At 43.8% G+C, this 17266-nt stretch overlaps 1 protein-coding gene across 1 annotated transcript in view; it reads left to right on the top strand.

Annotated features, from left to right (window-relative positions):
- Window positions 1-17266, top strand: part of LOC306964223 (BMP/retinoic acid-inducible neural-specific protein 3-like) — a 265623-nt gene that overhangs the window by 98766 nt on the left and 149591 nt on the right. The window contains exon 2 of the mRNA XM_079558193.1: window positions 10736-11181. Within this exon, the coding sequence (XP_079414319.1) occupies window positions 10892-11181 (290 nt within the window). The 5' untranslated portion in view covers window positions 10736-10891. The remainder of the gene's footprint in view (window positions 1-10735; window positions 11182-17266) is intronic.

Below are 17266 nucleotides of genomic sequence, written 5' to 3'. Positions count from 1 at the left end.
GGAGAGGGATGAGAAGGAGGAGAGGGAGGGAGGAGAGGTAGGGAGGAGAGGGATGAGAAGAAGGAGAGGGAGGGAGGAGAGGGAGGAAAGGGAGGGAGGAAAGAGAGGAAGGAGAGGGAGGAGAGGGAGGAGAGGGGAGGGAGTAGAGGGAGGGGAGGGAGGAGAGGGGAGGGAGTAGAGGGAGGGGAGGGAGGAGAGGGGAGGGAGTAGAGGGAGAGAGAGGGAGGGGAGGGAGGAGAGGAGAGGGAGGAGAGGGATGAGAAGGAGGAGAGGGAGGGAGGAAAGAGAGGAAGGAGAGGGAGGAGAGGGATGAGATGGAGGAGAGGGAGGGAGGAAAGAGAGGAAGGAGAGGGAGGAGAGGGATGAGAAGGAGGAGAGGGAGGGAGGAAAGAGAGGAAGGAGAGGGAGGAGAGGGATGAGATGGAGGAGAGGGGAGGGAAGAGAGGGAGGGGAGGGAGGAGAGGGGAGGGAGGAGACTTACTATATCTTCATGCCATAAACACATATTTTTTATCATATTTGCAGACAGTTTATCAAACAGAGGAAAGAGAATAGATACAGCCGGCATCTCGTCATAGAAGGGGGCGTGGCCTCGCCGAGGGGGAAAATTGAATCTTTTGGGAAACACAGTTTTTCACTCTTTTTCGCCATTTTCTGGTGAAATATGAACTTATTTATCACACATGAATCAAGTCAATTGTAAATAGAGTTCATATGAATATTTTCTCACAGCAGATTGTTCAGTAGAAGTGAAAAAACGGCAGTCATAGCAAGTGCTAGCGTTAGCATTAGCACAAGGGTAACATGTTGCATCATGTTAGCATTCTCCGTTTTTTTAAATTTATTTATGGGCTGTTGAACCACTTTGCTCCTCTCCATGTCTTTGTATCTTTATTTAGTAGAAAACTATATTCATAATTCAGTAGTTTTTGAATAATTAGAGAAAGTTTATATTTTTCTCTAATTATTATTATTACCAATTATTTTCTCCCTTAACTGTTTTCAAGCATGACCATATATGGGCGATTCCAGAGATGCCGTCTGCATCTATTGGACAAAACAAGAACATTTTTAACAAAACAATTGCTGGGTTTCAGGTCACACCACAGCGTTCTAAATTCCTATACAATTATATAGAGGGAAAATGATTTTGTTTTTGAGGAAATGTTTGCCCCCCCCCACCTCCCCCCTCGTCTGGAAACACTGATACCGCGTGTTATTCCGGCATTCAGCAGGATTATCGCGCGCCATTTTTCCCTGATGTTGACGGGGAAGACGAGGGTGACAGGGCGGCGACAGTGATGGAGACAAATGCCACAGACGTCATGATAAAAGAGCGGCATTTCTGATGTTTTCAGTCATTCTGTCACAGCCTTCGCTCGTCCCGACATTACGCCGCTTTGTCTTGATTTACATGGACAGCTCTGGGCGGGATGTGTTCGGAAGGATGGATGAACCCGAGACGGAGAAGGCGCCATATCGATATCTTTGCCTTCGTCTGTTTGTACAATCTGTCCATTACTTGAAGACGTATAGACCGAGATACACAATCAAAGTACAGTATAGTAATGTTTCTTTATTTTACGGAGTATTCTCTGCTGACTGAAAAATGATCAGGACTGGATGTTCTTCCACGGTCTTGGCCCGGTCTGAGAGACTCCCGTCAACCCTAGATCTATCTATATACAGACAGCCTCTCTGGCATTGCCCATATATGGTCATGTTTGAAGCAGGCAGAGAAAAAAAAATGCTTTCTACACTTTCTCCATCACTTAAACCTGTTAACCCCCGCCTTAATCGAGCACATTAGCTCCAGTGCAGCTTTACCCAAATCTGGAAGCTTCTCGACTGGAGCCTATAGGCCAGTGTAACGCTTCATTTGAAAGCTAAGACCTACAAAACAGACCTAAACGAAACTTTTTCCTCGCGTTGTAGCCGTGTTGTCGTTTTATTTTTCCAATGCTTTTTTTTGTCACGTTTTTGTCACACTTTCAGCACTTTTTTCCTGCATTTTCATCCTTGTTCACGTCTCAAGTAGCTTTTAGATTTGGGTCATGCCGAAGTAGAGAAAATGTGCTCGGTTAAGATTGAGGTTAACAAATGCTGAATTATGAATACACTTTTCTACTAAATAAAGAGACAGAGACATGAAAAAAAAAACGAAAAAACAAAACAAAACATGGAGACGAGCAAAGTGGTTCAACAGCACATAAATACTTAAAAAACGGACAATGCTAACCAGGAAGCTAGCGAAACATTAGCTAAAGGCTACGTTAGCTAACAAGTGTTTTTCGCTTCTACTGAATAATTTGCTGTGAAAAAACATCCATGTGGAACTGATTGTGGCCTGACTTTATTTGGGGTTGATAAATATGTTTATAGTCCGCCAGAAAACGGCTAAAAACATTGAAAAATGTTGAAAAATTTGAGAGGTTTTCTACCCAATCGACGAAGCCACGCCCCCTTGAATTACGCGATTGGTTTGATCATAATTCAATATTCCTTTTTGGGCTTATTAAATGCTGATTCATCACATCTCTTTGAGGAAATGACACTATGTGACATCATACTGTCCAAGTCTAAGTCGTTTTTGGCTCGTCACCCTAGGGTGACTGTGAGTCCTGACGCCAAACCAGTCGAGAACTAATGCTTTGGAGACAGAGTTTTGATGCTGTTGGTCCAGGAACAACATTACTTGGTTGTTTCACCTCAAACAAATGATACAAAAAAAAGTATTTAATGGAACACACATGCCTTTCAGTCATGTGACTTTTGTTGTTATGGCAGCCATTTTGAATACCGAAGTAGAATTTTACAGTTCTACAACATGTAACAATATCTCTACTCAGGATGAAAATGAAAGACGACTGATTGACATTGACATTTTTATGTACTCGCAATCATTGCTCAAGAAGATAACAGTAAAAACACATCCCCAGAGACACACGTTTATGTGAAGAAACCAGTGAGTCAGTGTTTGAGACGCTAGCATGCTACCGGTTAGCATTTAGCTTCAACAGCTCAGCTCTGACCTCTCCAAGAGAAAGCCCTGAACCACAAACATCTACAGTAACCTTGGATACAACATGTGACAGAGGTCAGGCATGCTACCGTCTTGAGCAGCTATAACACTGACACAGATTGAGACTCTGTTGACAAACTGTGAAAATCACACAGAAAGGTTTTCTGTTTCCTCTAATGCTACTTTGGTATTCAAAATGAAACTGGAAGTATCACAAAAGTATTATATCGGTATCGTAGACCAAGTATTGTAAAGTACTGGTGTCGAAAAACATTTAACGGTACTCGGTAAGTCAGGATGGAACCAAGGCTAAAATGGAACTAAGTTTGGAAAATTAGACTCATAATTGAACATTTGCACATTTAAAGTGTTTAAAGTGTTTTGTTTTAAGTAAAGTTTGCAAAGCATGTGTGGATCCCGGTCACATGGAGGATACTTTTCGGTGATACTCTACATTGTGCAGCCCTAATGTGCATCTACATGAAACAGTTGGTGGCACCAGTGCAAAAAACAGTGAGAAGGTCCGTCTCAGCCAGAGCACTTTAGCACTTAAGAGGGTTTGTGTGGTTCAGAAGGACAAGTGAGAGTGCGCCCTCAGACTGACGGAAGTGAGGCTTATCCGCCGTGCCATCTGTCCCTCTTTCACCACCAACCACTCACTCACACTCCACTGTCAAGCCCAGCAGAGGAAGCATCGCCCTGGTGCTGAGATCAGGCACCAACGCTCGCCAGGTCTTCAACTGTCACTGCAACACAAGGTAGAATTCCTCCAGTTAGATTTCATGTAAAACCCTGTGCGATATCTAATCTTAAACTGAGTCACGGTGAGTCTGAAGAGCTGAAGACAGTGGGTCAACGACGGGACCGAACCTGTCAAGTTTGGGATTTGAAAATACGGGAAATGTTGTGTGACTAAACCTCAGTCGCAGCGAATCAGTTCCTGTTTGGATTTGAAGCCTGATTTTGGACGCACAGGAGAAGCGTGGGTGATTTTTACCGTCCCAAAAGTGAGCACACGGAAAGCAGCGGCCAATAAGAGCGGAATACACACCGCAAAAACACCGGAGCTTCCTCGCTTTTCATTTCTCTGTCAGAACAGCGGCACAAACGGCTAATTATTGGCCACAGCCCCACACAGATCACGCCAAACACACAGCGTCAGATCACCGAAAGAACCACCTTTTCCAGCTACATTTGGATTCTGAGTCTGATAGAGATAAGGCCGGGGCGATATTGGCAGAAATGAATAAGCAGAGCCAGTTCTCATGGAAAGATTGAAACAGTTGAGACATGTCCAAAAGCTCCTCAGTGCTTGTGCTTTATCCATTTATGTATTTGTATTTAACAATAGTATTGAGATGTTACTTATCACTGCAGATAAATGGTCTCTTTTCTCCTTTACTTTAGCTCCATGTGGATTTTCTTGTAACTTATCCAGTAGCTTCAGCATTTTGATTGTTTTGATTGTTATGCTATATCTCTTTATTTTGGATATTCTAGTTTCTGAGGACTTTTTAGTCTCTGGGTTAGTTTTTCAGATGAATAAGCTCCAGGGCATAAAGCGTAAGTGTAAGAATCGCCAGAACTGTTAGCATCTAGTGTAGCAACATTAGCATCCTTAGCCTGTATGTTGTAAACCCTGCAGACTCCACGCTGCAGCACTCACAACATTTAGCTCTGGTTAAATCCAGCTCAGACTCTGATTTAGGGAGTGTCGTCTGTGATAAAGTCAGCTCTATGTGGAATATTGTTTTTACACTAAACAATTCTCCAGTTTGTTGCTATGTTCGCTGCATCCTGTAGGAGCGCCGGACACACAGCAAGTGGTTTTGGGTTTTTTTTTGTATCGGGACCTGATGAATGAGTACGAGTATGAGTACAAGCATGTGGAATCGGCCCGATACCCGATACTGGTATTGGTGCATCCCTAATTCGGCTGAAATCGGCCCATGGATGACTGAGAAACACCCTGTTAAAGTCTTTAATCTGAAATAGGCTGTTACGTCCCGCCGGCGGGACATGCACCATTAAATGCAGTTGATCACTTGCCAATAGTGGATCTCATACTGATTGTTGTGGCTACAACTAGAGACTCACATGCAATGATTTTAATTTGGAGACGTCATTTCACATGCGAGTGAATCAAAATGAACTGCTTCAGCAAAGGGTTAAATGCACAGGTGATAATAAGTGAAAGCATCGATTCCTTGAAATTTGACTTGAAAAGTATTTAGCCTCACCTGAGAAAGAAGAGAAACTCAGGAAGGGGGAGAAACAGGAGTTTGGCCGACAGGAGAGAATGACGTCTTTCTGCTTTGTACTTTTCTGCATGTTCTAATCTTATTGCATATTTTTATTTTTATTTTCCTATTGCTTATATTTCTTCCCTTAAGATTTTTGCTCCTACTCATTTGTACATAAGACACCTCCTTTTTTACTATTTAACTGTTTGCACACCCTGAGCGATCTTTTTAGGAGCCAACAAGATCAAATAATTATTATCTTTCTTATCTTCAGCAACACCTGAATATGTTTTATTCATGTTGGAAGATATTTTTTACTAATTTTAGCCATTGGTGCTTCCTCCCCAGCCTGGGCTCAACTAATGAAGAAACAGAATCTGGCCCTTGAATAGAATGAAGCAGCTGCAGCTTACATGGATTTTTAAATAAGATTTTATTTGATATTATATTCCTTAAAGCCCTTGCGTGAGCATTTGCGCTGAAGGCCGAGCTGAGCGACGGGGACTGAAAAGGCCTAAGCGTCTCTAATTGCCGGTCTGACTCGTGCTGAACGTGCTGCGATCGTAATGAACGCTCTGACAGACTGATGGAGAACGAGACGTTAATAATTCACACCGAGAAATTTAAAGACAGATGAGACTCATTTACGGAGACGGTAAACAAGTGCGAGCGCAGCAGTGGCCGGCTCCAAACAGAGATCCCATTCATCTCAGGGGACCCAGTGGCTCCTCTCGAGGTTTGCCAAACGCTGTCCCCGAGTCCGGCTGACTTTTCTTTTTTTCATTTCCACAAACGGTAAACTATTACAAGCCGCTGCCGCTGCTCTCAGAGTCTCACGGAAGCATTTTTTCGGTTTATTTTCACGTGGGCGTCTTCAGGCTCCAACCAAATCCTCCCACCACAGGCTCGCTTTGGAACCGGACCAACGCCGAGTTTACTGAAGAAGTTTGACTGTCAGGAGGGCAACACAACATCAATGTTTACAGCCACTAACAAGAATGTGCTGCGATACGACGAGGAAGCGTTTAAGATGATCATATGGCTCCGGGCGAAACTTCAACATTTTTTACTTTCTTGGCATATCGCGGGTTCAGTTTAAAGTTCAAGGTGTTTCGGAAGCACGGCTCGGGTAAATTGGTTTGGAGGGAAAAAGAGGCACGTCATGATAAATCGACTTTAACTTAAGTATAGCGTTAGTCTCTCATCGTACACAGAGCAGGCGTTTCACTCACACAGTCTTTTCTGCTGCCGAAGTGTGAAGCTTTCTACTCCGCTACATCTGTAAAGGCTCCAGAGGGAAAAGTGTTTGAACATAGACTGTGAAACATAATAGACGACTCCTCCTCGCTCCTCCCCGTTTACCACAATGACTCCCAGGGGCGGACTGGGACTGAAAAACGGCCCCTGGACTCTGGACCAGCCTGGCCCAAACTAGCGTAAATGCAACACTTCCACAAATACATATCTAACCCTTAACCGAGTGCATTTACCCAAATCGAAAAGCTTCCTGACCGAAGCGCAGCAGTGTAATGCCTGATTTGAAAGCTGAGACTTACAAAAGTGGTTGAAACTTTTTTGTCACGTTGTCGCCACATTTTTGTCATGTTTTTGTTGCTTTTTCGTCACTTTTTTGTTGTGTATTCGTTGTGTTTTCGTCACTTTTGTGTCACTTTTGTAATGTGTTTTTGTGGCTTTTTTGTTGCTTTTTTTCATTGCTTTTTTCCCATTGCTTTGTTGTGTTTTCGTCTCTTTTTTGTCATGTTTTTGTGGGGTTTTTGTTGCTTTCCTGGCACATTTTTGTTCCGTTTTCATCCTCATTTTCGTCGCTATTTTGATTTGATTTGATTTCTTTTAAGCTTTTAGATTTAGGTAAAGCTCGGTTAAGGCGGGGGGATAAGAGGAGAACATGGAAAGGCCAGACCGGTGGCCCTTCTGTGCTCTTCCAGAATGGACATATGGCCAGTCCACCCCGGATGACCACGCTCGAGGGGGAAATCATGGTGGATTTACAGACTCCTCCTCTCCAGCTCTGAGGGAGCCTGTTCCTAAAAAGGGCATAAGGGCAGGATCTTCACTGTAGTAGGGCTGCCCCCTTTTGGTCGTTTAGTCGACTAATTGGTCGATGACGTCGTGGCCAACCAAGATTTTCATTGGTCGACTAAATGCGCGCACTTTCGCAACAAATAAGATGCTCTTTATCTTTTACCTTGGGCTAATATTTCATTATAAAAACATATCAAAGTTTTACAGACAGAGTGATGTTAGAGTTGTTTGTGTAAAAAAAAGCATTGAGGAGAGAATGAGGATGGGAAAGGCTGCTCCTGCGTGGGCATGAGCAGCTGAGATCAGTGGCTCTGTGTCTTGGCGAAATGTTGCCTTATAAGCCAGACTTCTACAGTTGTTTAAACCTCAAATACTCTGGTTCTACAGTGAAACAGCCGATACGCGAGTCTGACGCCTCCTCTGTCTGCGGATCTACTGACACACGGAAGAACGAAACCGAAAGTAGCTATAACGTCAGGTGTCTTCCTTCATTTCTTCATTCTGGCTTTTTCCGAGATAAATTTGACGAGGAGCTCCGCGTAACGTGAAGGAAGAAATGAAACTTCCTGAGAGGACGTCACATGGAACCAGCGTGCGGAGCATTTCACAATGAAGCGCATGGCTCGTGTTTACATTACGGCGACACAGAGACAAGTGTCACACGGCGATGTTACCCGGAGGACATTTGAGAACAGGGGCGATGATGGAAGGAGAAGCTACTGCTGTATTTGGATTATGTATGTATGGACAGCACATGTGCAGCAGCAGATGCAGGAATGAGGCAGGAGCTGGAGTTTGCGATAAAAGGTGAGATTAATGTGACTTTTTTACACATAAATGCGCGTTGACGTTGCTTCTATGTATGAACACTAGTTACAGCAAGAGCTCCTGTTATTTTAAGTCTTATGAGAGCAGTTTGGGTCAGAAAAGTTGTAGTTTTGTCAGCAACAGGCCACGCCCCCTTTTAGTCGACTAATCGCTGCTCAGGGCAAGTTTTTGGTCGACGATGAAAATCTTTGGTCGGGGACAGCCCTACACCGTAGACTCCGCCCTTGTGTGATGTAGCTCCAATGCGAACAGTCCGGCCCTCATTGATGCGAGATTTCTACTTTTTGTTTTACGAAAACCAGCCTGGTCAAACCCGGCGTTATCACAGGAGGAATATCTCGTCTTGTTTTTAACGTGTCTAAAGTCTGCAATGCATTCCAATGGGGGACTAGTGGCTATATGGAGGCACTACAGCAATGGCGACCCCTCGTGTCGTCGTCACAAAGCAGAGCAGCCAGCGGCCATTGGTCTCGCTGTTCCCAGAGTCCCCCTTAATGAGCCAAAAGTCTCTCGCACCACCCAAGAATAGGCTAATAGACAGGAAGATACTGGTTTAAAGTCGTGTTTTTTGTAAATAAGCCTCGGGGGGCCCTGGAGTGCCTCTGAGGCCCCCAGGGATCCCCGGACCCCACTTTGGCACCTGCAAAATGTACAACCTGTTGTTTGAGCGGTTTAGAAAAGGTGAATACATGTCGCCATGGTTACAGCAAGTGAAACAGGTCCTAGACGGCGGCGGTCTCTCCTATATTTGGAGATGTCAGAAAATCACCAATGTTAACTGGCTGAAACTCAAAGTGGAACGAACCCTAAAGGACCAGTTTATACAGAAATGGAGAGGAGAATGCGGAACTTTGTGGCACGGTAGCGCAGTGGTTAGCGCTCTCGCTTCACAGCTGGAAGGTCCGGGTTCGATTCCCACCTGGACGGGCCTTTCTGTGTGGAGTTTGCATGTTCTCCCCGTGTCTGTGTAGGTTTCCCCTACCTAAAAACATGCACAATAGGCCAGGATGAATGCTGTGTGTGAGTGAATGTATGGTGGTGGTCAGAGGGACCGTTGGCGCAGACATGTGTAGTCGTGAAAGCGCTTCTGACAGTCTCCCCCAGGGGAAACTGAAGCTACAAAAACGTAGTTTACCACCACCGAGTGTGGAGTGAATGTACAACTGTCTCATGTAAAGCGCTTTGTGACCATGTCTGTGAAAGGCGCTATATAAATAAAGATCTTCTTCTTCTTGTGATGTTTATGTGGAATTTAAGACCATATTTAAGAAATTAGAAAAGTGTCTTTGTGTGAGAGTGTCTCCCACTGATATGCCATTTGTAATTTAAGAACTGGAAACAATGGACTTGCAAAGGTACTGGGCCGATGTAAAGGTATTGACAGGAAATGTCGTTATTGTAAATCTCTGCAGTGATAATGTCGTCGGTGATGAGTTTCTTTTACTGTGATTCTTCCTTTGTTGAAATGATATTTGTTATTGCTTTGTTCAGAAATAAATAAATAAATAAATAAATAAATAAATAAATAAATAAATAAATAAATAAATTAAATTAAATTAAATTAAATTAAATTAAAATAAAATAAAATAAAATAAAATAAAATAAAATAAAATAAAATAAAATAAAATAAAATAAAATAAAATAAAATAATTAAAATAAAATAATTAAAATAAAATAAAATAATTAAAATAAAATAAAGTAATTAAAATAAAGAAAAAAAGAAAGAAAAAAAGAAAAAAATAAATAAATAAATAAATAAATAAATAAAATAAATCACTGCTTTACAGCCAATACCTCAGAACTTTCACTTAAAGTTACATTATGCTTTTATGTGGCATAATGCACCTTTACCTACCCTCCCGGTGGCCTTGAAGACGCTCCAAGATCAATTGTTTATTCAGTTTCTTGTAGGTTTTCACTGCTGACTGAACTGTTTCCATGGTTACGTATACATTCACACATTCCATTCAGGAAACCTACCAGAAACCCCCCAAAATTATTCTATCAAGCAACTTTTACTCATATTGGAGGAACATTTGGCCAGTAGTCTCTGTACATTTAGCTTTTTGAAGCCTCTGGTTTAACTTCTCTTTTAATGGAAACAATGATAGAGTTTATTTATGAATGATAAGATACTGTAGCATTAGGATTAGTCTAAGTCAGAATGAAGGCGGTGACAAATGATTTGTTCACATCTCCCGGGGACGGACCCTCTTCTTCATCAATACAGCTTCAAAGATTTGACTTTACATTTGTACTTTGAACTGATTCTTTTTTTCATCTCCATGCTGCAAAAAAGAATGTATTCTTTGCTGAAAATACTCTGACTCTGATGATGTAGAAGGTCAGACTCCTGTACAAGGACATCTATTTAAGTGATAATTAGAGCGTAGCTTCCAAATGTATCAGAACTTTCAGTACACGATCGCACAATCAAGTCAAATGTCATGGGTTCTTTGCTGCTGAACTCCGTGTCACTGCTTTGCCACGCGGTTGGCAGCTTTTACAGACTGTTAGAACTTACTCTTGAGCACTTTTCCGTCTCATCTCTTTGGTGTCGGCTGTGTGGACGTCACTCACACGCCCTCTGTCTCCGCAGGTGTTCGGGGGGCTTCGGCGCGGCCGTGAAGATGCAGGTCCCCCGGTCGTCTGAGTGGAGGATCCAGTCTCCCCCAGTCTGCTGCTGAACCTTCATCCACCTCCTCCTCCTCTATCTGCCTTTCTCCCCCCTCTTCTCCGCTCTCCCCCCTCTCTCATGGCTCTATGGGGGGTCATCAGCCTCGGCCTCCATTGCTGGGTCTGCCTCGGCTCCGTGGACTCTCTCACGACCAGCAGCAGCAGCAGCAGCAGCAGCAGCTCGAGCAGCGGCACCACCAGCGGCGGTGGGGGCAGCGGCGGGAGCAGCGATGGGCCTCCCCTCGACCAGCCCGGGGGCCCGTTGGATTGGCTGCTGTCTGATAAGGGCCCCTTCCATCACTCGCCGGAGTACATCGACTTTGTGGAGAAGAACCGGCAAGGATTCTCCACGAGATACAAGATTTACCGGTGAGTTGAGGCCGGATTACAGCTCTGACACGCCATGCTGGTTGGTTGGTGTTGAGGAAGATGTGGCTGAAGCTTTGACTGTGGAAAACAATGGATTAAGTGAGGGTGGCTTCAGCCATAGCGTTAGCTGAAGCGCGTTCATGCTAGCAGTTTGGCTGGGTTTTTGGAGCCAGGAAAAAGCGAAAGGAAAAATGAATAGGATTATGTATGTTACAAAAGCGTGGAGCTAAGAAAGTTTGATTGGAAAGTCCTGGAACTTTCCTACAAGTCTGGACTCAAACAAACCAAACAAAAGACCTTGTTCAGACGCCATGTGGTGAATAGCTTTCTCCGAGAGTCCCATCACCTTTTTATTCCTGTTTCAGTCACAAAGACGTTTGTTCATTTATCTGGCTAGTTGATTAAACAGTGCGTAGCCAAACGCAATCGCCCAAAACTGGATTCACTGACCTCCACAGATCTAAGGCCGACGGTGCCAAAACCTGCTTGACCAGGCCTGATCGGAGATGAGCACGTCTGTGTGAAAGGGCCGCGGCTTACAGCCATGCTTGGTCCAAGTTTGACTTTGGTCGGGACGCTGAAGGGAATTATCATCCCGTTATCATGGGTTTACCTGTTACCTGCTGTCCTTCATGATCCGGGGGTATAGGGTTAAAGTGAGTTAACCCTAATCAGGATATAATTAGGGTTAAGAACGGCAAATATGATATAAGTTGTGTTTCACTCACACAGATCTCACATATTTTTAGAAACTGGAAGGTCTTGGCTTTCAAATGAGGCATTACACTGACATATAGGCTCTCCAGTCAATACGCGTTGAGATTTGGAATAAATAATTGTCCATTTCTTAGAGGATAACATTGAATCGCTTTATCACACTGGGTCAGGCTGTACAGTCGTATCTCTGTCACAGCCTTGACTGTGGTGCTCAGGCGCCCACTCTTAGACACTGAATGTTTTGCTTGTGCATCAGTATGACGCTCTGACAGGGTATTTATCCCTTTTCTGTGGAGGCATAGACAGACTTGAATGGTAGGACGAGCCCAATGTCTCGAGTTCATGTCTCCGGGTCCCGCACCGATGGTAAATAAACTTCTCCTGTATAAGACATCCAGACTGCTGCCTATTCTTCATCTATCCTCTCGAACTCCATTGTTAATTCTCTAACCCTAATCCTAGCCCTAAGGTGGCTCTTAACAAGTCAATTAAAACTTATGTTAACAATAAATCATTATGCTGTATCTGCAGTATAATGTGAAAATAAGCATAAAATGTGGCATCTGTGAAAGTCATCTTTATTCCATCCATGCATCGTGGGGGCAGTTGTCCGAGCTGCCCAGAAACCAGCCCCTATCGGCTCCTCCTGCAGGTGGTGGGTCCACAGCAGGACGGCCTCATGGTTCTAACCGGGCCTGTTGGTCTCTCATAAGGGGCTTCTGAACCGCTCAGTCTGACCCGTCACCTCGGACCTGTTTGTCATGCATATTAATGAACATCATCTTTGAACCTGCAGCCAAATTTTACTGTCGTGATGTAAGAAAAATCCATCGATATCACGTGAATCTAGCAGATCTCTAATAAAAATCACGCATCTTTGGGTTTTTGCTGGATGAGAAGAGTGACACCGAGTTCATGCACCTCCAGGCACAAAAGCCGACTTTATTTTTAAGGAGGCTCCTGCCATTTAACACCGGCCCACCTTTGCTTCAGCCTGTTTACCTCGCAGTCGTGTCCCTGTTCTTCGCTGGAGCCTTCAGGGGCATCTGTGCAGCAAACAGGAACAGGCTGAAGTCGCTTTAATGAAATACTTGGAACTCCCAGCAGTCCAACAGGTGACGGAGGTGACCCCTGACCCCCGTCACGATGCCTATGAGGGGATGAGCAGAGTGTGAGAGGCCATTTCAGCGCCGCTGCAGCCTCTCTCAGCTCCGGCGCTAATCACGTCTCAAACTGCAGAACATATAGACTGTGGAGATCCGTCCTTCAAGTATCCCTCTGACAAAGCGGGCATGTTTCTTTGCTGTTTCTTCGCTGGTTTACAAATGACCACAGTGTGCACTTAGTGTTTCCATAGCGACACCTATATATCAAGTGCTTATTGCATCAGAGTCTTTTAAAGTGAAAGCAGCTCCTTTTGTTCAATTTATAAGACTTTATATGTAAGAGAGAGCGAGTGGGCAGCTAAAGGCCTGTGTGTGTCCCCTTGAGACATGCTTTTAGACCTTATTCCACCACCGGGAAAAGAAGATTTAAAAATAATTGCACAGCAAAAGGATCCCCTGTAAGAATTATTTTGTGCCTGATTCGCCGCGGCGTGGAGGGGAATTGTGTCGTAGTGGAGGGACTGGCGTTCCAATCGTGTCATGTGGGCGGGAGATTACACGAAACCCCAGTCGCCGAAAAACATGTTTTCATTTTAAGCCCGATTTTGGACGCACAGGAGAAGCGTGAGTCCATTTTTATTTCTCTGTCATAACAGCGACACAAACAGCCCCATGCAGGCATGTGTATTGGAGCCTCCGGGTCAGAGCAGAGAAAAATTGCAAAGACCCCGCAATCATCCCAATAATACTTGTATTACCCCCAGAGTGACCACGTAAAGGATTTATTAACTCATTGACTGCCAATGACGTCTATAGATGTCAATTAGGTTTTTCAATGGGAACCGTTGCAGCAAAGCCTTGAGCATGTCTGGTGTTAAAATCTTAGTTGTGCTGCCTATTGCTGCCACCTAGTGACTCAATAAAAGAACTACAAGTTATTTTATTGAGTCACTAGGTGGCAGCATTGCTCCTTCGTTTTCTCAGCTTATTGGTCAGAAAACAGCATTTTGGGTGATTTCAAGGACGATTACTAAAGACAAACAAAATTTTCTTTTTAGATGAAAGAAGAGAGTCTAATCTTTCTTTTGGTGGGCTTCATGTTGACATAGACCTAGACCTACATTTTCTGTGGGTCTTCAACAAACAGTGAAAATCCTGAAAAACCTCTGGCAGTGGGGAGCTCTCTGATTTGAAAATGGCTGGCAGTCAATGTTAAGGTAAGCAAGTTACTTAGTATTCTCTTTAACCACGTTTATGTGGTGGAAGTGTCTGCGTCACAATAAACGCTTCTCCTATTCTTCCCAAAGTCCTGCTTTTGAAGAGGGACTACAAAACAGACCCACGGAACAGATTAGTAACGTGGAACAGACCCACGTTATAAAGAAAATGAGTCTTATTTATCGTCCTGAGATTGTTCTGATCTTTCAAACCTCAATATGAGGCTGTTTCTGCAAATAATGACCACGCCACACGTCTGTCTGAAACTCCCCTTGCACACGTGATTGTTTTGGTGCTTCAATCGTGTTTAAATAAAGTTTGTCCACTAGAGGTCAGGGTTCAAACAGGATGAAGCCGCTCTGAAGCTTCGAACCTTAAGGGGCTTTTTTGCAGGACATCCTTGAAGTGTTACAAGGCTTTGAGGTTTTTAAATATTGCTTGAACAGTCCAACTTCTCGGCGAGTGTTCACGTGTGTGGTTTTCCTGCCTCCTGCCTCTCAGTCAGGGAGTTCTGTGCTACGCTGCATTCCAACGAGTACAGACCTCACCTCCGACTTGGAAACTTGCCTTTAGGCGACGCTCGAAGTCATAATTATGAGTGGTTTGACCTCAGGAACGAGTTGAATCCAAAGACAGAGAGTTACAAGACTTATAAGAAAATTCAACTCTCTAGCATTTGTTATTTTATAATGTTGTTGCCACATAAAAAGCTGATGTTGAGTATGGACGAAAGGGGTTTACCTTTATCGTCACATATTGACTCCGACGGCCTTAACGGTAAAAAATAGCCATTTCTTCACATTTTGACTAAAAAGGTTCATTGTAGTTGTTAAGCATGTTTGAGTAAGTGTTGAATCTCTTTCTCTCGTCCCAGTGGTTCTGAAATTCTCCTCGAGTTTAGCCCAAGCTCCTCCCAACGCAATAGGCGGCGTTTAGGTTTTAGAATGTGATGATGTCATAATGCCAGGTGGAGCAGAGTTGGCCTATACTATTATATAGAGGAAAAATGATTTTATTTTTGAGTAAATGTTAGGTCTTGTACAGAGAGATCGTGGACCCAGTGACTGATATTAATGATCATTTTTCTAATTCATACATTTTCTTTTTAGCTACGACTGAAAGTGTAATGCAGTTAATAGGAATAACTGGCTCCTGGCTGGCCTGGTGTCGTCTTGGGGTCCCCTCAGAACAGCTGGAGGAGGTGTGTGTGAATCGGGAAGTTTGAGCATCTCTGCTGAGACTGCTGCCCCCGCGACCCGGCCCTGGATAAAGTGGAAGAAAATGGATGGATGGATGTGCTGAAAGTCCTTCCTATTGTCTCCACTTTTGGACGCCTTTCGGTGAAAATAATTGGATCTTAGTTCATATGTACTGGAGGAGAAGACAATGAACTTCATGACAGTTTTTGTTTCATATGGATTCTCCCAATAATGACTGAGATATTAACCAAAAGCTAAGACAGAAAATTCTTCAATTCCCCAGTTACCACAGTTACCATATAACATAGTTACCATAGTTACCGCCACCCAGGCGGCTGGTGATGTGAAAACCAGGGGGGGCTGTTGCCTCTACCTACCTTTAATTATATTTTAGAAGATACTTATACACATTGTTTTTAACTTAAAAAAGAAAGTTATCTTTGGGGCATTTAACATTATTATTTAATGTTGAATATATTCAAAACATATTTAGTTTTATTCAACAACAACAACAAAAATTCTGACTAAAGTGTAACGATAGTCACTATACATATTTGTGTTGTGCACCGCTGATTTGTGTTTTGTACCAACAGAACCAGAACAAAGGCAGGAGGTGTTTCCTCTTTAATTTCATGAACAGTTTTAGTCTCAGACCTGCTGTGGTTTCATTATGAGCCTCAGAGCCACAGGTTTAAACCCGTATAAACTGTCAGACAAATGATCCGCTCAGAAATAATGTGCAGCTCACGTTTAGAAGAGAGTCCTCCTCCTCCGAGGCACCTGGAGCTCCTCCTCCTGTAGCACCTGGAGCTCCTCCTCTGTTTCCCTCAGTGAATGAATGACGTTCCCCTCTCCTGTCGTAGCTCCTGCTCACGGTCCTGAATCTTCTCTCCATCAGGTGTCCACGTCCTGGGACATCACTGTCTGTCCAAGTCAGCGAGGGTTTGTCCCAAAGTGTAAGATAAACTAGCAGCAGCTAAAGCAGATGAGCTAGTTAGCATCGTCATGCTACCTCCAGGAAAGTCCGTTTAGACGTGACTTCTGACTGAAGAAAGTTGTCCCAAGTCCATTAGTTTGACTAAATCCTTTCACCTCCTCTCAGGAAACAACACGAAGCTTCTCCGGTCTCTCAAATAAGAAGTTTTTCCTCCGATCGTCCGTGAGCTCAGAGCTGCTCCCACAACGAGCTACTCGTGTTTGTTTACAGTAGAGCTTCCTCGTCTCTCACCTGTTAAATCCCCGATGGCGCTGAGGCCAAGCGCCCATCGGAGAATTATTATTGCGCGTCTCTGATTGGTTGAATTAATGATATACAGTGACCAGGGCCGTAGCCAGGATTTAAAAAACAGTGAGGTCCGGATAATTCTTTAAACTGGGGGGTCTGGGGGTCCTCCCCTAGGAATTTTATAAAGAATCAGATGTAATTTCCTTTATTTTAAGTGATCAAAAACATTTTTTTCTCATATCTATTTAATATCTATTTCATCCATTATTACTGTGAAGCAGGTTTTCCAAACAGTTTTGCTCGCCCGAGTGAGAGGCAATAAGAATGTCTTGTCCTTAATACATACTAAAATATTAAATGAAAATGTCCGTTTTTAATAGTTGTGAAAACGAGGCTGTGGGTGTGAATGGGTAAAGCTGAGGGTTTTGCTTTGGCTCATTCTGAACATCAGACTCTGGTTTGGACACTGCGCTCTGGCCCCGCCCCCTCTGCGTCGCCCTCACTGTCAAACCACTGGAGCTACAAAGGTGAACGCGCTGGTTTAAGCTCTCATTAAAGCGAAGATCATTTATGCGCAGGACAATCTTTGCATGAGACAGAAACAAAGTGAGCAGCAGAGG

This window comes from Gobius niger (genome assembly GCF_951799975.1).
Source record: "Gobius niger genome assembly, chromosome: 6".
Lineage (NCBI taxonomy): Eukaryota > Metazoa > Chordata > Actinopteri > Gobiiformes > Gobiidae > Gobius > Gobius niger.
Note: the sequence above shows the minus strand (reverse complement) of the source record. Positions and strands in the feature narration are given on the sequence as shown.